We start from the raw sequence: 22,797 nt of genomic DNA, 5'->3' as shown, positions 1-22,797 counted from the left end.
ATTCTTGTGAAGTCAGATTTGAATTCAAGTTGTGCTGACTTTGGGCCCAATAATCTATTTACTGTGCCACTTGGCCATTTCTCACGTGAAAGGAAAGGATATGTATTTTGTGTGATTCTAAAAGTGGAACTAATCAAAACAGATAAATATTATAAAAAGGCATTTTGGCTCACTGTAAACAAAAATTTTCTAGAACATAGAGTTGATCTAACATAGAGCAAACTGATTCTAAAATGGGTAAGCTGCTTTTCCTGGTAATGTTTGCACAGAGAGAAGTAATAGATGAGATGCTAGGTTGGAGCCAAGTCACATTTTTATAGATATCCATACTTTTAAGACAACTAGATGGCATAATGGATAGACTTGGAGTCTGGAAGACCCAAGAAATAATCTTGCTTCAGACACTTACTAGTTGTGTGACATCATTCAGCTCACCTGGCCTTTCTCAGTCTTGTTTTCATCATCTGAAAAATGAATATTAAAATAATTGCATCTATCTCCTAGAGTTCTTTATGAGGATTAAATTTGATAATCTGTGTATAATGCTTGAGAAATCTTCTAGTACTACATAACTGTTGCTGTTATGCAACTTATCTCATTTGATGTCTACAACACTTGTGAAATAATATGAATCTCTGTTTTACAGAGGAATTAAATGATTGCCTGAAATCCTATAGAAAAGAAGCTAGTAGTCAGGTATCCTGATTCTTGGGACTATATCTCTTCTACCATACCGCATTGGATGCTCATTCTGAGAATTTAGAACAGAGGGCATCTAAACCTATTTTGAAATCATATAATCTGCTGGGGCTGAAATCTGATTCACATCCATATTTTCTTTTTTAAAGATACATTTTATTGATATCTTTTGTTTTCACATCACCTACACTTCCCAATATATTCCTTTCCCAGGTCTCTCTTGGAAAGCTATCCCTTATATGTAACTAAAATAAAAATTTGTATTTATATAACAAAGTAAATGAGTTCAGGGACAAAATCAAAACTATCTCCCCAAAACATAAAAAAAAAACATATGCTATAAGTAATGTTCTACATCTTTATTTCCCTAACTCTACAAAGAAGCAGAGGAAGTTTCCTAACTATATTTCTTCTTTTTTGGAGTCAACCTTGTTTATTATAACTTCACAGAATTCACTTTCAATCACTCTGTTCTTGTTCTTCCCATTCATTGCCATCAGTGTGTATGCTGTTTTTCTAATTCTGCTTTTACTTTGCTTCAGTGTACTCTGTATTCATCATATTTACCATTTCTTCTAGCATGGTTATTTTTTTAAAACTCTTACCTTTCACCTTAAGATCAATACTGTGAATTGGTTCTAAGGCAGAAGAGTTGTAAGGGCTAGGCAATGGAGTCACACAGCTGGGAAGTGTCTGAGGTAATTTGAAACTAGGACCTCCCATCTCTGGGCCTGGCTCTCAATCTACTGAACCACCCAGCTGCCCATAGCACAGTTGTTTTTTAAAAATCAGGTACAATTCACTTTATTTCCTGTTAATACAAAAACATTCATGTGGTATCTCTAAGCAGTTGTTTCAGTTTTTTTGACAGGCATTGGAGTATGACTCTTTACAAGATGATTGCTGAGTTCCTGATAGAGAGACTTGGAAAGCATAATCTTTTCCTATAGATTTGGGTGTAGGTCAATGTAGATTTTGGAGGAACCATCAAATATAACTTTAGTCAAGTTGTCCAGAGTGACAATACAGTCCACAATTGAAAGTGTAACAGTCATTAATTTGGGCCATCAGCAAAAGCTTCTTAGGCAGTAGAGCTGAAACAGTACCAGTACCATAGATCCCCTGGAGAGGATTAAGAGCAATACACCTAATCCACAATGCCTAGCTACTTTTTAGAGCATGATGCTGGGTTAGACAATCTTCCTCCTCCAGTAACCATGCTTCTTAGGAAACATGGACAATCTGGCCAAGATGATAGCACCATAAATAGCACTTGACACCCAGGTCATTGTGACTATTGGGAGTCATGAATTATTAATGGCCACCAAAGCAAAGCAAGATATTTACAAGCTCATCTTTCAGTAATGGCTACATGATGTAGGGGGTAAAAGGGGTTATTTATTAAAAAGGTTGAATTGGATTATATTTGAAATAGAGTCACCACCAATTTAATTTATTCCAGAGAGATTTATTTACAATTTATTTACAAAATATAGAAAGAATGAAGTAGGAAATCAGAGAGATGATAGGATGAGATATCTAGCCTGAGAACTAAGTAATTTACTCCCAGGCCCTGGCTCAACCCGGGCAAGGAGAGTTAGTCCTTAGCGGGCCTTGGCCCTTGTAGCTGAGGACCTGGGGATGTAGGGAGCCTCTATCAAGATAATAGGTCTCTCCTGAGGCTAGTCTTTTCAGAAAAATCCAGCAGTTAAGAGTCAGCTTTTCACTCAGCAAGTGCCAGTCCAAAGGAAGAGACTTAAGGACAGTCTCACCAGGAACAGGGTCTCAGGTCCAATCAGCAGATTCTTCTTCAAGCTCCACTCAAAGTAGAACTCCAAGGAGAATTCACTCAGGAAGTTGTAACTCCCTTTTAAAGACACTTTCTTTTGTGTCACTTCCTGTGTCTTCCCCTAATTTTATTTCTACTAATAACAGTTGAAGCTTTGCTTTAAGACTACCCAGGAGCAGTTAGTTTAATTCTGATTCATGACCCACTATTGCACATGTGGGTCACAGACCTCCCTCACTCAAGTGTGAATGTAGTGTTTACACCTTTGGTGATTAAATCTAAAAATGGGCAGGGGAGTTAATTTAATTTTCACAATCAGGGGAGAGTTGATTAATTTAATTTTTATAATAAGGGAGAGTTAAATTTAATCTTCACAATCCCCCCCTGATGATCATTGGGAGACTAGTCTCTCCATTGATCATTTAACATAATCATCTTGTACCTCTAAACATTTTCCAACTACAGGTGTATACAGTATTTCACCTTCTAAGAGGAAACTACAATAGTTGGAGATAAGAGGGAAATAGAGGAGAGGGAGAAAGCAAAATCAATGTTTTGCTAGGGGCATTGACAAAAAGCCAATTAGGGGGCAGTCCCCTTTGACATAAAAGTGTACATTTCTGTTTAATCTCCTTTAGTTCAATTGATTGCACCCAAAATTTCATTCTGGATCTTCTTGATGCAGTGTAGATTTCTGCAGTCATCTTTCTCCAAACAGTTCATTCTCCAGATTCAAGGAGTTAGCAAGTATCTTTTCCTGAAAATTTTCTAAACAAAAATTTAAATCTTGGATTTTTTATAAAAATACAATATAATCCTCCCTGAAGAAGGTGTTCACCAACAACCGGATCAACTCAAAATACATGGTTGAGTAATGGGGGTGTATGAGTCAATGATTAAAAGAAAAACCAAAAAACATAAGAAGAAAAATAAATAGAAGAAAAAATTAAGATTTGGGAGAAATAAACAATTTAAAATCAGAATCAAAATATCAAAAACTATGTGTATAAAATTTCTGAATAAAACAAGAATAAATTCACAATAGGCCCTTGTATTAGGGTCCAATTAAATTAAATTTCTGTCCTTACAAATCTGTAGGGAAAAAAAATGCAGTAATGTTGTATTTACCCATTATAAGCCAGGGCTATAGGAAGTTGCTACAAGAGAAAGAAAAAGTACTAGATTATTGTGTAAAAGGGAAGTGTCATTCCCTGGTCTGATCTTTCATTATTTTTCAGGGATAGCAGAGCCAGAACAGTTAATTGTTAGCTACTTTCATAGAAAATTTTTCATAAGGAGTGTGGTTCAAGGAATCCTGCATCTTAACATATGTCAAGTGTTGCAACCTCAAGCCTCACACTAGGTTCAAGTCCTTTCATATTAGCATAGAAGTTCATCAATCCCACCTGTATTGGTTTCTTTCTTTTTTGACCTGTGTGCTCTTTTTTGGCACTCTTCAGGTTAAGTCTATGCTTCTATGGCACTATGTAGATAAAGTCTGTTCTTCTTTTTTTATATCATTTCCTATAATCAGACAAACATTAATCACAGTCCCACAATATTTATCCATAAATGTCAGGTTTCCAGAGTCTGAAGCTATGGGTATGCATTTATATGCTAGGCAAATGGACATCTAGCTTATTTTATTATAAAATCAAAAATAGTTAAAAGAAAACCTTAATACTGGTGATGTGCTTTAAATGCAAAAAAAAATGAGAGAAAAAATTCAAACACTGTATGGTACATGTAAGAAGAAAAAATGTTTAAAATGTGTATAATTCACAATCACAGAGGCACTATTTTCAAAAATCAGTTTCTTTTTCTATCTCCTTTCTTCCTTTTTTGCTACTATGTGTAGGAAAGGCAAAACTGAAAAGGGTTATTATCAACAAAATCAATAGAGTCTAAGAGGTACCACCTTCTGCCCCACATGGAGGAGCAGTAGCACCCTGAGTATTGTTTGGACGAGCTCCACTTAAGTTATACTGTTGAGGGGTTAGTTGGTTTGAGTTATCATTTTCCCAGTTTCTATTCCTAGAATTATTATCATTCCTAAAATTGTGATTTCTATAATAATTATTATAGTTATTTCTATCAGTCCTGAAGTTGTGATGTTTATACTCATTATTATAATTATTTCTATAATTATTACTTCTGTAGTTGTTATTCAACTGTATATTATTTTTGATTGCCTTGAATAAATTTCTACAGTCCATCATTTTGTTGCCCTTCTCACAGAAGTAGCAGGTAATGGATCAATAGTTAGATTCTCGGAGAGAGGCAAGTGTCTATGATCTCACATTCCTTTATTAGAAAGGAGGAACAATAGATTAGTTCCAAGGAATGGATTTTCAAGTCTTTGCTAGCTGGAGCAACTTGGAAACAGGAACCTACTCCTTGTCTTTAACTTTGCTTCCCTGTTCTCCATGTCAAATCTTTTTTCTGATTTTTTTTTCCCGGATGCTAAAGCCACTGTAGAAGCCAACTCAACCTCTGACTCAATATCCTCAGAGCCATCTACTCTTCCTGCAGCAGCAGCATTACTGTCACTTAGTGTTCACTAAAAGTAGAAGAGAAAGCATAGAAACATCCCATTGCATTTATGTGCCATATTTTTTTTTAAAGCATAGCCCCATTAAATGGGCTCCTGCTTTCTTCTCATTTCTTTGCTTACTATGGGAGGGACATTTTAATCACTTTCCTGGTACAATTGTAGTTTCTTTCCAGAATGGTTGGATCAATTCGTAGTTCTACCAATGATCTATCAGTATACCTATATTTACACAACCTCTTCATCCTCAACTATTATCTTTTGAAATCTTGGCCAATTTTCTGGGTATAAGGGATAATAAGTTCAGAGTTCTTTTGATTTGCATTTCTCTTATTATGATTAGGCTCCTTTTTTCATAGTTTGATAACAGTTTACATTTTTTGAGGATGTTCTATTCACATCTCTTGACCAATTATCTTTTGGGGATGTGGTTTTTGACCCACCTATCTTTTTTCTTTACTTGTTAATTTGTTTTGGGGAACAAAGAACTAACAAAGGTTAGCTATGTCCCTTTTTGTCAAGGGGGAGAAAGAAGCCTGAGATGTTCCTGAAGATAGTAAGAGTAGTCATTCATGTTTTTGGCTTCTCTTTGGCTCTTTGCCCCTTACTTGGTCCTCATGGACCATTGCCCTGGAGCCTTGTCTTGTTATGCCTGTGTAATTGACCTGCTCTCAGACTTCTCTCAGAGGAGCAACTCTCCTCAGAAAAGTTAGCACAACTTCCAAGTTGCAATTATCTGCAATAGTTACATTGGACTTAAAATAACTAAAGCATCCACAGATTCTCACTGCTGTTAATTCAGCAGATCATCATGAGCTCCAGAAATGTACGGATGACTCCCTCTATTTCCTGGAGTCCCTGTCCCCTTAAATTTCCATCATTCTCCATCTAAGACTTGCATAAATTGCCTAGGGAACAGGTGGGTATGTGAGAGACTTTTGCAGTTTTGTTGCTCAGGTTTGTTAGCCTTTATTTCAGTTCTCTTAGACAATAACCCATAAAACATAAAGAGACCTGTCATAATATCTATCCCTATACAACAACCTCACATATTCCCTGACACACCTACAATACAACACATACATGCTCACACATGTGCACGGTGAAGAGCTGTATGCCTCTTTTTTAAAGAAACAAGTTACTAAGGAAATAGGAAATCTTATTATAATAAAAAGGAAATTTTGGGTGTTTGGGTAAAACCTCAAACTTAGGACAGTAGCTAAATTTCATTTTATTCACACTAAATTTCTTGATGTGCTTAATTATTATTCATTCCTTCTACTTCTTTCTAGAATTAATAATCAAAGGAAAAAAAAACCTTCAACTTTCTCAAGCTAACTTGAGACCAAGCTAACAAAAGACCAAGAGAAGACAGCATAAAAAATTTTGGGTAAGAGACAACCCATCCCTCCCCCAAATGTTGCTCATTTTAGCCAAGGGATAAATTCAGTTAAATAAAAATTGATTCATTTCCTAATATGTACAAATCATTGCACTAAATGCTGAGGATATAACGACAACAACCCAAGACATTTAATGCCCTCAAGATGCTGCTAGACACAACAGACACTTAAGAGGTCAACACAAAGTGACTGGAGGGAGAAATGCTAAAAACTGGATGGATGGGACATGCACCTGGAGGTGAGAAGAGCTGAGTCTGGATGAAAAAGGATTATGAGAAGTTTAGATGTGGAGTGAATACATTCTAAGCATGGAAGAGTGATTGTGGGAATGCACAGAGGTGGAATGTTGAATCTCAGGTGCATGATCAGTTAGCAATCTAGTTTGGCTGAAAATTAGAGTATTGTGAGTGATACCAGAAAGATAGATAGTGGTTAGATTGTGGAACATCTTCAATGTCATGCTGTAGAATTTCTTTTAAGAGCCAAGAATATCTGTTACATGCCTAATGTGTACAAAACTCCTTTTTCAGAGAATTGATGAAGTTATCCCTTTTAAAAGTGCTAATACTTTGGTTTGATCTTAAACTTATTTATTTCAGAAATTCAAGACTCTGATCTTGAGAAATCATTGATCTATTCCCTTTGTCTAGCTGGTATCATAGTTGGCTCATCTCAAGTAGAATAGCCCTTGCCTTATTTTTAGAATAGTTCCAGAAAATAAGATGTTAGGTTTATAGTACATAAGATCTAGATTTGGAAGGAGCTTTAGAAATCAAGTCCAACCTGTTTGTTCCCCAGGTGAGGAAGATGAAGCCTCAGACACTTCTACATCTGATTCCAATGTCCTTCTCCTCCCATCCACTGCTCAGATTTCACATGCCTTCTTCTGCATGATATAAATCTTTCCTGTCTACTAAGACTATACTCTAATTCAGCATTTGATAGAGATGATGATTCCTTCTAAAATGATCCTTCCCATATCTGGAAGAGCAGTACTGTCTCTCTCTTCATTTTAAAAACAAAAGTAAAAAGCTACAACTTGTTCTCAGAGGTCACAGTCTTCAATATATTCCTTCAGTGGCTGCTCCAATTTTGAATGATAGATGCCAGAATTCATTTATACGCTAAATTCCTCAGTACTGAATTTCATTTTTTGCTTGTTGTTTACGACTGAATGAGTGAGGAGTGGGAGAAGGAGAATTCTCACCGCTTAATCCTGGATTTCTTTATTCTAGCCCTCATTTATCCAAAAACCCATTTCTTCCTGACTTCCAACTGGCATGAGCTTAGGGGTAAAGAAATGTGATTTACATAGAGAGAGATATTGCTTAAAAGCATATTGTTTCCTAAAGTCAAGTCAATCCTAAAACAAAGAGGAGTAGGTATAGTATGATTTCAAGGACTTGGAGTTCCCCACAGCCACATGCCTTTTTCTCCTTGGTTATGGACTGAAATGAGAAGTTCATTCCTTTAGGACAAGAGTTTGGTTAATGTTTAAATGCAAATATGAAGTTAACTCATATCCAATTCAATTAAATTCAATTAAAATATTGTAAAGTACTTTCTCTTTAAAGAGCACTATGCATCATGGACCCCTCTCCACTTTGGTGAAACTCAAAATGTAGTAGGCCTCTTTCTCAGAAAGCTGATGGTAATTGGAACTCACATCACATTAAATGTATAAAATTAGTATACCTACATGGAACTTTTTTTTTTCTGAACTAATTTCAACTTTTTTTTTTTTTACAAAGTGGCTTCATGATTTCCCAGAGGGATGATATATTAACAATAACAATGTTGAGAAGGGGAGCATAGAGAGATAGAATACTAAATAGTCAATCAAAAATATGTATTAAGTTTATACTGAATGTCAAGCAGTGGGCTTGGTGCTAGAGATACAAAGACAAAATTGAAGTCAGGTAAGGAATGTGTCCAGTGACAGATATTATTATAAAATAGATTTTAAAATTAGATACAAAGTGGCTTTAGGGGAACGATAGCAGCTAGAGAGGAATCAGGAAAGGTTTCGGGTAGGAAGCAGAAGGGGAAGGCAGTGAATTCCAAGCATGAGGGACAAGAGAAAAAAAGATAGGGAAGTAATAGAGTATCCTGTTTAAGCAACAGAAAGACAGTTAAGCTGGATTGTAGAATAAGGGGAAGAGAATAATGGATATCAAGGCTGAGAAAGAATGATGAAGTTCAATTGTCAAATATAGGATATTTTTAGTTGATTCTACAGGCAAGAAATGGGCTACTAGAGTTTGTTGATACTAGCTCTGTGACCCTGGGTAAATCAGTTAACCCCGTTTGCCTTAGTTTCCTCATCTGTAAAATGAACTGGAGAAGGAAATGGAAGCCACTCCAATATTTTTGCCAAAAAACTCCCCAAAGGATAGTGAATAAATAAAATTGACATAAGTATCAAGTGATAACACATGTATAACACAGTGGAATTGCTTGTCAGCTACGGGAGGGGAGAGGGAAGAGAGGAGGAAGAGAAAATGAATTGTGACCATGGAAAAATACTTAAAAATCAATAATATTTAAAAACAAAAAGGGTCATGAGGAGTCAGATATGACTGAAAGCAAGAAAAAAGAAGTTGTCAAGTAGAGAGGAGGTGACTTAATCAGATTTGTGCTTTAGGTAAGGCTAGTTAGCAGTGGGGATAACAAATGGACCTATGATTTCATTAACATCTTGAATGAAGGAACTCTATCAGTACAGGCCAGTGCTTTTTCTGCAATTTAAAATTTTATAAAGTTGACTAGACCACTGGTAAGTTAGTTTACTTTCCTGGGGTCATATAAGTAGCATACATCAGAATCAGGACTTGAACTCAGGTCTTCCTTGCTCTTAGACAAGCCTTTTCTCCATAGCTAGGTTGTACGGTGGATAAGATGCTGTATCTGAAGTCAGGCAGACCTGTGTTCAAATCTGATCTCAGAAACTTATGCTGTTTGACCCTGGACAATCTCTGTCTTGGTTTCCTCGGCTATAAAATAGGGACAATAATGTATCACTTATTTCCCAGCTGAGTGCTTAGCACAATGTCTCGCACTTAAATGCTTATTCTCTTTCCTTCTTAGTGGCTCATACACATACTGGATATGTTTTTATTGATGTTGAAATCAAAGCAGATTTAGCAAGGAAAAAAAACCCCAACTAGATGCTTTTCAACAGGACATATTAAAAGTTTTCTTTCTCATTTAAAAAAGTAATTAACCTAGTTCAAGAACGAAAATGGTCTTATTTGCTTATTTCTAAAAATCAGTATTCTAATTTAGTTCTAAATTCTAAAATTCTTAAAATCAGTAGAGAAGGGAATAACACTTTTAAAAGGATAACAGATTACAAAGAAAAATGGCCCTTAAGAAAATAAAGTCTATACAGTTCTGCTGGAGATCTGTAGAGATTTCATTTGTGTAAGTTATCATTGGTAGCAGTAGGATCAAAGTTGAAAGATTTTGAGCTCCTCAAAAGCAAGATTTTTGCCTTTCTGTTTATCTCCAGAGCTTTGCATGGTGCCTGGCAAATAGTAGTAATTTAATGGATACTTATTCACTTGAATTCTGATCGTGCCTTGTGCCCCTCAGCAGGTCTCCGTCATGAGTGACAGGGGAACAGACAACCATTCAGAGGTGACCGACTTCATTCTTATAGGATTTCGAATTCGCCCAGAGCTCCATACTCTCCTCTTCCTGCTTTTTCTGTTTCTCTATAGCATGATCTTTCTGGGAAATGGTGGTATGATAACTCTCATCCTGACTGACCCCCGGTTGAACACACCAATGTATTTCTTCCTAGGCAACCTGTCCTTCATTGATCTCTCCTGCTCCTCTGCTGTAGCACTCAAGGCTATGGCTAATATCTTATCCATGAGAAATACCATCTCCTTCACAGGCTGTGTGACCCAACTCTTCCTCTTTGCCCTCTTCATGGTGACGGAGGGTTTTGTCCTGTCAGCTATGGCTTACGACCGCTTCATAGCCATCTGCTCTCCTCTGCTCTATACTCTCCGCATGTCAAGACGCTTGTGCACCCAGCTCGTGCTGAGTTCTTATCTTTGTGGCTGGGTTACCGCCGTTCTCCAAGTAAGCATGACCTTCTCCATGTCTTTCTGTGCCTCCCGGGTCATCGATGACTTCTACTGTGACTCCCACCCTATGGAAAAAATCTCATGTTCTGATGTTTTTTTCCATAAGATAATATCACTAACTTTGGCTGGCGTCATTATTTTTCCCACCATTGTAGTCATTTTGGTGTCCTACACATACATTGTGTCTGCCGTTTTGAAAATCCGCTCTACCGAAGGCCGAAAGAAAGCTTTCTCTACTTGTAGTTCTCACCTGGGGGTTGTGAGCTTGCTTTATGGGACTGTCTTTTTTGTGTATGTCATCCCTCCAAACAACCCTGAATTACGCAAAATAGCCTCTGTATGTTACACTCTTGTCACTCCTATGCTGAATCCTCTGATTTACTCTCTAAGAAATAAGGATGTCAAAGCAGCTCTGCAAAGAATTCTGGGGAAGAAAAAAGCCTTGTTCTAAATCCTTTCTTTTTTCCTCCATTTGGTTTCTTATTGTTGATTTTGTACTCCTGTGGGTAAAATTGAAGTTAGACCTCTCATTTCATTAATGAATATAAGGGGCTAGCAGATAAGGAACCTTCCTCAATCAATATATGTTGGTCCCTTCTCTGCAACTTCTTATATAGAATAGAATGGAGTATTCAGAGGTTACATAATAATAATAATAATTATAGTCAACATCTATATAGTGCTTACTATGTGCCAGGCACTGTGCTAAGCACTTTACAATTATTGTTTCCTTTGATCCTCACAACCCTGGGAGGAGGTGCTATTATTATTCCTATTTAACAGATGAGGAAACCGAGGCAAACAGAAGTTAAGTGACTTACTTAGGATCATACAGCTAACATATGTGAGGCATCTTCCTGCCACCAAGCCTAACTTTCTTTGAATTACACCAGTACTACCCATTGCTATTCTCCCCTTGAATAAGATACATCTTCTGTGGTGTCTCTCCTCTTTCATATGATTTTTCCACTACTGGATGAATATTACTTGCCTGCCCTGCCAATTCCTTCTCTAGGATAGTAACATTGTGGAATATGCTGGACGTCGGAGGCACATTGCAAAAGCACTCACTGCAGACTGCAGTACATGTAAGGCAGCACCTGATGCTCGAGGATTTCCTTCCCTGTGGTACCTGAGTGCCTTCAGAATTTGGTAAAGTGGGACTCTCTTTTAGAAGAGCGACACTTTGGGAGCTAGTTTCTAGAAAAGGTGGGTAGCGTCGGGGACAGGGCATTACAACTTATTAAAAAGAGTGTGTTGGGGATGCTCTTTAAATGGGAAAAGAATTTCAAGTCAGGTGTGTGAGGAAAGTGAAGGGGGTGAGATGACAAAAGAAGCTCACAGTCTCTGATCCTTTGGCAGCTCCCAGAGGAAGTAGCTAACTGAATGTCGGAAAGACACTCTTCAACTCAACCCTTCTCTGTACAGTACCTTTCTAGAAACCAGAATCGCTCCTTGGATTTAGGCAAATAATCAACTATCTCGATTAACAGATTGAAATAGGTAGAGGAAACCCTAGAATTCACATGTGGATATGAATATCAAGGAAAACGATCCTTTTCATCTGGAAATCTACCTCTTAATTTGACAAACTTGTTAGAATATGTCTGACTTGGGCTATCATATATACATAAACAGTTATGTATATATTCATGTACATATGCATGTAGATGTGTGTACACACGGGCAGTTTGGCTTTAGACTCTTATTAGGTTTGTGACCAAAGGCAGGTCATTTAATCAGTTTGCCTCAGTTTCCTCATCTGTAAAATGATTTAGAAAAGGAAACGGCACACCGATCCAGTATTTTTGCCAAGAAAACCTTAAATCAAGTCAAGAAGAAGAGTTGGACATGACTGAAACAACGCTACAACAATAACATGTACATATATACATATATGCATGTATATGTGTATACATGTCAGAAGCTGGGCAGGTTTCAGGGGGAGGTGAATGTGGTGATTAAGTGGAGATAAGTGTAGCCAATGTGTTTAATGTATATCTCAGAGAAGGATAGGGAAGAGATGGGACAAAAGCTTGTCAGGGATCAGAGTTAAAGAAAAGCTTAATTTTTTAAATTTACTTTTCCAGTCAGGGTTTTAGGGCTACATAGCAGAATGAGTTCACAGTTCAAACATGTGCTGACAGATGGAAGCAGCACGTCATTAAGTGTCAGGGAAAGTCAATCTGAGACTGGCCATTTTCTATACTGAATATCTCTCTTTATGCCAATAACAATTGACTGTGGCTTTCTTGATGATATCAAATTTCTTGATGAAAACTCACATTGCAAAATTTAGTCAACTATGTATAGTATGGCATACACAAACCACAAATTTGGATTATTTTAAAATTAGACTCTTACAGTTTTCACCCAGATAATATAGCAGCCTGCAAAAACTTTCCTTTTTGAAAAGATACACAATGCTAGCTCTGAAGAGTTGTTCTTGAAGGTGGGGCAACATGACGTAGATTATAGAGTGCTGGACTTGGAAGCAAAAGATCTGGATTCAATTCAGTATTGGACACTTCCTGGTTATCTGACCTTGGACACGTCACTTAGGCTTCTATTTTCTTATTTGTAAAATAGGGGCATTAATAGCACTTACCACACAAAGAAGTGAATGTCAAATGAAATAACATGTACAAAGACATTTGCAAAGGCCATCGCTATGTATAAATGTCATTTATTATTATTAAGAAATAGCAACAATTTTCCATGCCACTTCAGAGGTGGAGAAACAGAGAAGTCAAGCTATCTAGTCCAAGAAGTTCATTTTTCTTTCCCACATTCTCTGAAGAGCAATTATTCTCCCTGGTCTCTGTTTTCAGTCTATCAATTAAAGAGACCGCAAAGAAGTAGATGGGAATAGAAACCAGACTGTGTATACATATCATGTAATACGCACACACACACACTCATATATATACATATATCTTCATATATGCATATATACACACATGCCAGCATCTATGTCACTAGTTTGTGATAGTCTTGGTCTTCTTTGTGTAATTTGCAAGTCAAGAATACTTAACACTATTGGCTGTATAAGAGACTCAAAGAATATTGCGACCCCTTAACTGAGCTTGGATTCACTGGATGACCAACGATAGCTGATAAGGGTCAAGACAAAACTAGATTCGACTTCTAAACCTGACTTTTGAAGGTCCTTTTCACTACCTGTTAAACATTACTTACTGCCTGCCTAATGGCAAGGACTGATTACAGTATTCTAAAGCTCAGTTTCATGAAAGACCCAACACTGGACATGCCTACTGTTGGAAAGATCACTGGAAAGTTGTTCAGTCTATACCCCTGACTCCAGGCAAAATGCCACCTAAACCATTGAACATAGTTGTCTATACTTTTTATCAAAGGGTTCAGAATAAGAGATATAAAACTAGACAAGTGCTGTCAAACTCAAATAGAATCGGATCCCTGAGGTCACATATTAACTTAGAAAACCACAAATTAACATTGCTGATGTTGTATTGTAATTTTATTTATTTTGTTAAACATTTACCAATTACATTTTAATATGGTTCCTGTGGCCCTAAGGAATTTTGTGAGCCATACATGAATTTGGCACCTCGGTTCTAGACCTTGTCTCATAATTATGTATATCACTAAAGACATTCATACCACTTTTGTGAGGTTTTCTTCTGGTAATGTGGTATAGACTAATTTTTCCTTCCTTCCATTTTGGGTGGCCTTGCCATGGTATACCAGGCTCTGTTTTCTTGTTTCATAAACTTCCTTGGCATAAACACAAAACTGTTTATGTTTTTTTATCACCTAAAATGTCTATGGACAGGCATAGCCCTGGTCAAGTCATGAATTCTTAACCTTGGTACTTTCAATTCCTTTGCTGACATGTGCCATGGTTTCTCTCTGAGAACCACGCAGTGTCCCATTGGCCTTTGAACTGAAGTTTATCATTGCCAATGTACCCTCTATTTGGTGCCTTCATCATTTGCTAATGAAGCTGCTGTGCAGGTAAGTAGACAAGAAAGTAATCTTTTGTTTCATTTAGGATGTGCAAATCAATCTTTTAATGTCCCATTCCAATTCTCCATTCTCAAACATTTCACAGCTCTATAGCTAAGAGAATTTGGATTATTGTTATACCTTTGGGGACTAGAAGGAGAGAATAAATCTGTTTTGGGGAGAGCTTCAGGGTCGGGTGGGAAAAGCCCCAAGGAGGACTCTGGCACTGCTCCTTTGGGATGATTTTCTTTCTCTTACTGCAGACCATGGTTTCTTGGTAATAATTCTCATTAAAAAAAAAAAAAAAGATATTTCAGATTGCTTGTTAGAATGTCAGCCCTTTCAGGGCAGGAATTAGATCCGATTTACTGCCAGGAAAGGTGCTTTGTATTCAGTGGGTTCTTAAAGGCTATACATAATTAATAAAGACCACCAAATACACACATGTTTGGAAATGTCTTCTTCACTGTGGCACAAGTTACTTTTTGCCTGTCTCGAGTAAAAGACAAGGGACTTCAACTTAATATTTCCCTCTTGTTTTTTCTTCCCACTTTCTTGGCAATATTATTGGTTTCCTGTAGTTGAAATGCAATATATTTCATTAGGCACATATAGTACATTCAAATAATTTCCCCAGAACTTGAATCAATAGATTAATCTCACTATACCTCTTATGTCTTCCCTATTTTTGTCGTCTATAAAAGTTTACTTTAAAACAAGGTTATCATAGATGGGTTGACTTGGGGGATATGCAAAATATCTAAGGAATGAGCAGGAAACTAGAATAAGAGGTTTGACTATGTAAGTTTGGAGAATTGTTATTTAAAAATATTACTGGAGTCAGAGAAAAGGAAAAAAAATTCAGCGGAAGTCATGAATTCCCATCATTTCAACTGTTCACTATTGAAGATGGTGGCTTAGAGGCAGCAAAAGTTTAGACCTCTGCAAACCCTTCCTCACCAATCAAAAACAATGCTTCAAGGGGACTGAAAACCAAATCTAACAACAGGAAAGAACTAGGGAACCCTCCTCCTGGACCCAACTTAAAAGGTAAGCCCCCAAAGCCTGAACTTTGGAACACAAGGGTTTAAGGAGAAGGAAGAAGGAAGGTCCCAGGACCCCTCCCCCACCTACAGCACTGAGCCTCCAGCAGTGGCTGGAATCTCTGGGCAGGCAAGGGCACTAATCCAGAGGGACAACCTTGCTGGCAAAGTTGTGCCAGGCACAGGCTTAGAACACAGGCAGTGTAGAGGCCGCTAGAGGAGAAGCACAGAGCAGGCAGCCCAGTCACAGCTGAAAAGCTCCATCTTTCCCCCCTCCTTTTTTTATGGAGCTTTTGGCCTCAGGGCACAGTTAGCTTTGTAGATCAACTCTGCCCTGGCTCAATCTCATCAATAAGGGCAGATAAAAAGCCTTTAGAGGACAGGGAAGCTCAAGCCCCAACACCCCTCCCCAACTAGACTGATCTGAGAGCCTCACTGATACAGCTCCAAGGGCAAAGGCTGCAACAAACTACAGGCAACAACCTTGACAACAGAGCAGGAAGCCCAGCTCCTTTTCAGCTTCTGATGTCAGCCAGGGAAGATCAGACTACCTGATCAAACAGCAGAACAGAGAAGAAGCCCCTTCAGGACAGAGCAGCCCAAACTCACAGATCCAGCACAAAATGAGAGGAGCAAATTGGACACAGGCTTTGGAAGAACTCAAAATACAATTACTTAAGAGAGGCTAAAGACACGTGGGAAAAGAACTTTAAAAGCAAAATAAAGAATCTGGAAATAGAAAATAGTGTCTTGAAAGCCAAAATTAATCAGCTTGAAAATGAGGTAAAGGAGATGAAAGATGAGGCAAAGAAGATGAAAGATGACTTTCAACTGTTCACAATTAACAGATTATTTTACTTTAATGCTGGCTAATACTGAGCTCTCAACTCCTTAAACATGTAGTAGTCCTCTAATGTCCCTATTACAAGCTTGATAAATCATTTGTCCACATTCTCTGTCTCTGTCTCTGTCTCTGCCTCTGTCTCTGTCTCTGTCTCTGTCTCTGTCTCTCTCTCTCTCTTAAACCCTTACCTTCTGTCTTAGAACCAATACTGTGTAGTAAGGGCTAGGCAATGGGGGTTAAATGATTTGCCCAGGGTCACACAGCTACAAAGTGTCTGAGGCCAGATTTGAACCCAGGACTTCCCATCTCTAGGCCTGGATATCAATCCACTGAGCCACCCAACTGTCCCTTCCACATTCTCTTTTGCATCTTCAATCTCTTTTATGTTTATTTAACTTTAAACACACTCTGGGCTCCTAAGACTATTTCTTTTTCCTGCTCGCATTTTTGTCCATCTCTCTCCCACAACAAATACATTGAACGAGTAAGTTACATTCACCACCTCTGATTTCCCAGCATATTTGCCCTGAAAGAACAACTACTGTCCACAGAACTGTTCAGAAACACCAGTGACTTCTTAATAGATACTTCATGTAAGCATAAAAATAAATATCCCCAAAGGCACCTTCCTTAGAAAAGGAGATGGCAAACTAGGATTTTTGCCAAAACACCAAAACAAACATACACTCATACACAAAGCCAAAAAGGGTTACAAAAAGTTAGACATGACTGAAACAACTGAACAACAATAACAAAGCTTTCCAGTGCTGAGATTCTCTGGCTCTAGATTCAGATTAATTTTCATTACAAGACTAAGTTTGAAATACCTGTTCCCAAATGAGTCCCAGAGTGCAGCGTTTTATAATTCACAGAAAATGTTCTAGTAGGCATTCATTGTTAAATATGTAATCAAATGTTAAGGTCATCTCTGAGTTGTTCCTTTATGGACAATTGAACAGGACTCATGATCTAAAACAAGCCAGGAGAGCATTTGTTTCCATGGCCAAACATAAAAAGGCTACCTAAAGGAGGGGAACATAGTAGACATAATGTTTAGGGGTGGTGCGGGGTTGGTGATTAACCCTTGGTCTGAGGAGGGTGCCCTTTCAATAATGATAGACACCAGTGGAAACCCTTTAAAGATAGAGAGATTTATTTAGGTTGAATGGTCAGGAGGCACCGTGCAGGACCAACTGCCTCCCTGAATAGAGAAAATTTCAAGATTTTTATATTCTAAAGGGATGGGATCTAAGTGACTTGAAAGGGGAGGATGGAGAGGAGGATGAGCAATGAGAACAAACAAGTGGGGCAAAGAGGGGAGAATAGGTAAGAGAATAGGTGCCTTTGGTCTGGGGGCTTAAACATAAACATTCATCATTTATGACATCCTGATCATTAAAGGTGGGTAAATTATCCATCTTGAGAGACCCAGGGATGTTTGGAATCATAAGTGATGTTTGAGATGTAGAGATCATAAAGGTGAGTAAGTTATCTGGAGAAACCTAATGTGTTTGAGATGTAAAGATAAGGTATCTCCTCATGCTCAGACCCTTATCTTTTTTTTTTTTTTAAACTCTTACCTTCCGTCTTGGAGTCAATACTGTGTATTGGCTCCAAGGCAGAAGAGTGATAAGGGCTAGGCAATGGGGGTCAAGTGACTTGCCCAGGGTCACACAGCTAGGAAGTGACTGAAGCCACATTTGAACCCAGGACCTCCCGTCTCTAGGCCTGGTTCTCAATCCACTGAGCTACCCAGCTGCCCCCTGCTCAGACCCTTATCTTAAGGCTAGTGTAAAGACATCCAAAGCTTAGAGGTAGAGGATCCTATGTTTGTTCAACTGCCAGCCCTACAAGGTGAATTTCTCATGTAATCTTTGACCTGTGATGTCTCTAGATATTTGAGGTGTTCTGGGGGACCCTGGTGCCCACCACAATAACAAGGTAATAGATCACCAGTGAAATACTACACAGAAAAGTGATAAAAAAGGACAATGTCAGGGATACATGTAGTTGACAGAGGAGATGGTTAGAAAACTAGTAGAAAGACCATGTGCTTTCACTTATCTTTACACAATGTAAATCAATATAAACAAAAGATAACAGGAGGTTCTAAAGCCTTTGGTGGGCCCATCAACATCATCATTAGCATTTATGAAATGCATTATGGTTAGCCAACTGTTTTTAAAATGTTATTTTTATCCTCATGATAACCCCTGGAGGTAGCTTTTATTTCATTTTACAAATGAGGAAACTTAAGAGTTATTTACTTACTCAGGGTCCCATAGTTAATATCTAAGACTGGATTTGGACTCAGATAAGTCTGACTCCGTGTCTGACACTCTATCCACTGTGCTACCAAGATAGAATTTTCCAGAATTTATAAAAAGAGTTGCACAGGGTAGGAAGACATGAATGGGTTATAATCTAAATTATGATATTAGTTATATCACAGATCTATCAAAATACTGAAGTAAAAAGCACCTAGTAGAAAGATGTGGGAGAGTGTCAAAGACTCACAGAATATTCGAGTTGACAGCTATCTTAATTGTCTTCTAGTCCATGGAATATCCAATGTGGCTCTATGGAAGGAGTATAAGGTTAGGATTCAGAACATATAGATATAGACAGATAGATACACACAATACAAGTGTGTATGTATGTATAGGAGCTCCCAAATTTAACTTTTCTTGGTAGGGGCACTATGGGGCAGTATGGATTCACTGAAATAAAAGCTTTGTCTCTTTAGAAGATTCTAGTAGGAGACTATCCTATTTCTTTTACAGAAGTTGTAAAAAATAGTTTCACCTTCCCTTAATCCCATTAGCAACAATCTAGCCAGCTCTCAACAATTCTACTCCTTGATAATTTCCCATAAGCCTAATATAAATAGAACTTAATCATAATGAATGTTATATTTACATTCAAATATAATGGTTAATGGAGGGGAAGTGCTGAGTAAATACTCTGGGTAATGAAGTTCTCCTGTGTTAATTCATAAAATCTAGTTATTACTTTATTGGAGGATTTTGTGTTCTTTGGAATTTATTCTGCAAAACTAGTTCTGCAAAACTGCAAAAATATTTCTTTTTATTGAAGTTGATAGCATAATTTATAGGAAGTGACTAAAGTGATCTTGACCATCACATTTCCTTTTGTTTTCTTATAATAAAATCTATCAATTTTTCTCTCCAATAATTTATTTTATTTATTTGATAGATTAGAATTTTCTTCTTTCCCAGTTGAGACAAATGAGTAACCATCTCTTCAAAAATTTCTACAATTTTTTAAAACTCATCAACCTATTTAAAATGAGGTAGGGATAAACTGCTTGATTTCTATAAAACCTTGGAAGACATCCATGAATTGATGAGGAGTCAGAACCAGGAGAACAATTTATACAGCAATTGAAACATTATGGGACAATTTGAAATGTAATAGACTTTGCTACTAATAGCAGTGCAATGATCCAGGACGATCCTGATGGACTTAAAGGAAAGAATGTTATTCACATCTAGAGAAAGAACTGTGGGAGTAGAAAAACAGAAGAAAAAGATGTAATTGATTACTTGTTTAAATGGGCATAAGATTTGGGGGTTTGGTTTTTAAAAAACACTATTACAAAAATGAAGAACATGGAAATAAGTATTGAGTGATAAGACATGTATAAAGCAGTGGAATTGCTTGTCAGCTTTGGGAGGGGACAAAGAAGAGGAGAGGGAGAGAAAATGAATTGTAACCTTGGAAAAATACTGAAAAATGGACAAATTTTTACAATGCAGCAGGAAATTAAATGTCTACTTTTGTTAAAATGTGACAATCATGAAAAACCAACTCCTCAAATGTAAAAGAGTCCTGATTGAAATGAAAAGATTATTTATTAACTGGGAAAATAATTAGACTTACATTGCCTGCAGGACATGCAAAATGAAACCCCACAGCCTAAAAGGAATAGGGACAATTTATACTTGCAGACCACATGTAGGGAAGAGTTGGGAGTGGAGACTGGGAAGTTCCTTTGAGGAACAGGTAGAACACAGAAGCAATATATTTGGTATCAATAGCTGACCACAAGGATGGTTTAAGACAACTTAAGCTCCTTCAGATATGGTTGTGATGAACAGCTCAGCAAAGTAAACCAGGGAATACTGTTAGGGCATATGAGAATGACTAAGCCTTTAGCAAAGACCTCCAGGTAATAAATAAGACTTCTGGCTCCAGCTCTTGATTGGCTCTTTACTGAAAACAGGCTTCCTCTGTGTCTAGTGCATCTGTATAATAAGTTTCTTATGGGAAAGTATTAGTTTTAGGAGTACTTCTAAAACTGTTACCCAATTCTTCCAATAATTTTTATCTCATGATTTCTTTCCCCAAAGTTTTATAACCTTAATTTTATGAAAACATTAATTTCATGTATTAATGTGACTCTAATATTTTCAATTCTGTTCCATTGCTACACCTTGATTTTTTAAAAAGTCCTTTACCAGATAGTTTTTTATTATTGTTTTATGGTATTTAAAAATATATCATAAATGTGTTAATATAACAAAATTACAACCCTACCCAAATTAATCTACTTATTCAATGCCATACCTAACATACTACCAAAAACATTTTTTACTAAATTAGAAAAAATCATAGTAACATTCATTTGGAAGAACAAAAGATCAAGAATATCAAGGGAAATAATGAAAAAAAATGTGAAGGATGGGGGTCTAGCAGTACCAGATCTTAAACTGTACTATAAAGCAGTGGTCATCAAAACAATATGGTACTGGCTAAGAGACAGAAGGGTGGATCAAAGGAATAGATTTGGGAGTAAATGACTTAGCAAGCTAGTGTTCAATAAACCCAAAGTGCCCAGCTTTTGGGAAAAGAACTCACTATTTGACAAAAACTGCTGGGAAAATTGGAAAACACTATTGGAAAAATTAGGTTTAGACCAACATCTTACACCATATACCAAAATAAATTCAAAATGGGTAAATGACTTAAATATAAAGAGTAAAATCATAAATAAATTAGGTGAATATAGAATATATCTGTCAAATCTGTGGGAAAGGAAGGAATTTAAGATCAAGCAAGAGAGAAAACATTGCAAAATGTAAAATGACTTTGATTATATCAAATTAAAAAGGTTTTGTACAAACAAAACCAATGCAACCAAAGTCAGAAGGAAAGCAACAAACTGGGAGAACATTTTTATAATGCAGCTCTCTGACAAGGGTTTAATTTCCCAAATATATAAGGAACTAAGTCAAATTCACAAAAAATCAAGCCATTCCCCGATTGACAATGGTCAACAAGATGAAATCAAAACTATCAATAACCATATGAAAAAGTGTTCTAAATCCCTCCTGATTAGAGAAATGCAAATTAAAAAGACTGAGGTACCACCTCACACCTAGCCAACTGGCCAATATGGCAGCAAAGGAAAGTGATAAATGTTGGAAGGGATGTGGCAAAATTGGGATACTAATACACTGCTGGTGGAGTTGTGAACTGGTCCAACCATTCTGGAGGATAATTTGAAATTATGCCCAAAGGGCTTTAAAATAATGCCTACCCTTTGACCCAGTCATACCACTGCTTAGTTTGTACCCCAAAGAGTTAAGAAACAGACTTGTTAAAAAATATTTATAGCTGTGCTCTTTGTGGTGGCAAAAAATTAGAAAATGAGTGGGTGTCCATTGATTGTGGAATGGCTGAATAAATTGTAGTATATGATGGTGATGGAATATTGTTGTAAAAGGAATAATGAACTGGAGGAATTCCATGTGAACTAGAATGACCTCCAGGAATTGATACAGAGCAAAAGGAGCAGAACCAGGAGAACATTGTACACAGAGACTGATACACTGTGACACAATCAAATGTAATAGACTTTTCTACTAGAAGCAATGCAATGATCCAGGACAATCCAGAAGAACACATGGGAAAGAACACTATCCACATCCAAAGGAAGAATTGTGGGAACAGAAATGCAGAAGAAAAACATATGATCAATCACACAGTTCAATAGGAATATGATTAGGGTTTTAATGTTAAAAGATCACTCTATTGCAGATATGAATAGCATGGAAATAGGTTTTGACCAATGATACATGTACATACCAGTTGGAATTACTTGTCATCTTTGGGAGGGGAGAGAAAAGAGCCAGGGGGGGGGGGAGGACATGTATCATATAACCATGAACAAATATTCTAAAGAAAAAGTTAAAAATTAAAAAAAAGTCATAGAAAGGTCTTTTGCCATTTTAATAGTTTCCTTTGATATTCTTGCCTTTAATTTTCCACATTTCAAAATTACTTCATCAAATTCTATCATAAAATTGTAATCACTATTTTGTTAGAATTTACCATATTAAAGCTATTTTATATATGTGG

The 22,797-nt window shown here is 37.1% G+C and overlaps 1 protein-coding gene across 1 annotated transcript; it reads left to right on the top strand.

Moving 5' to 3' along the window:
* Nucleotides 1–9,792: 9,792 nt before the first annotated feature.
* LOC100025290 (olfactory receptor 9K2-like) lies at nucleotides 9,793–11,959 on the top strand. Its single transcript, XM_001376238.4, has one exon. It carries the CDS (start codon nucleotides 10,049–10,051, stop codon nucleotides 10,988–10,990), a length of 942 nt encoding a protein of 313 aa, XP_001376275.3. The 5' UTR covers nucleotides 9,793–10,048; the 3' UTR covers nucleotides 10,991–11,959.
* The last annotated feature ends 10,838 nt before the right edge of the window (nucleotides 11,960–22,797 follow it).

The sequence above is a fragment of the Monodelphis domestica genome, chromosome 5 (genome assembly GCF_027887165.1).
Source record: "Monodelphis domestica isolate mMonDom1 chromosome 5, mMonDom1.pri, whole genome shotgun sequence".
Lineage (NCBI taxonomy): Eukaryota > Metazoa > Chordata > Mammalia > Didelphimorphia > Didelphidae > Monodelphis > Monodelphis domestica.
Note: the sequence above shows the minus strand (reverse complement) of the source record. Positions and strands in the feature narration are given on the sequence as shown.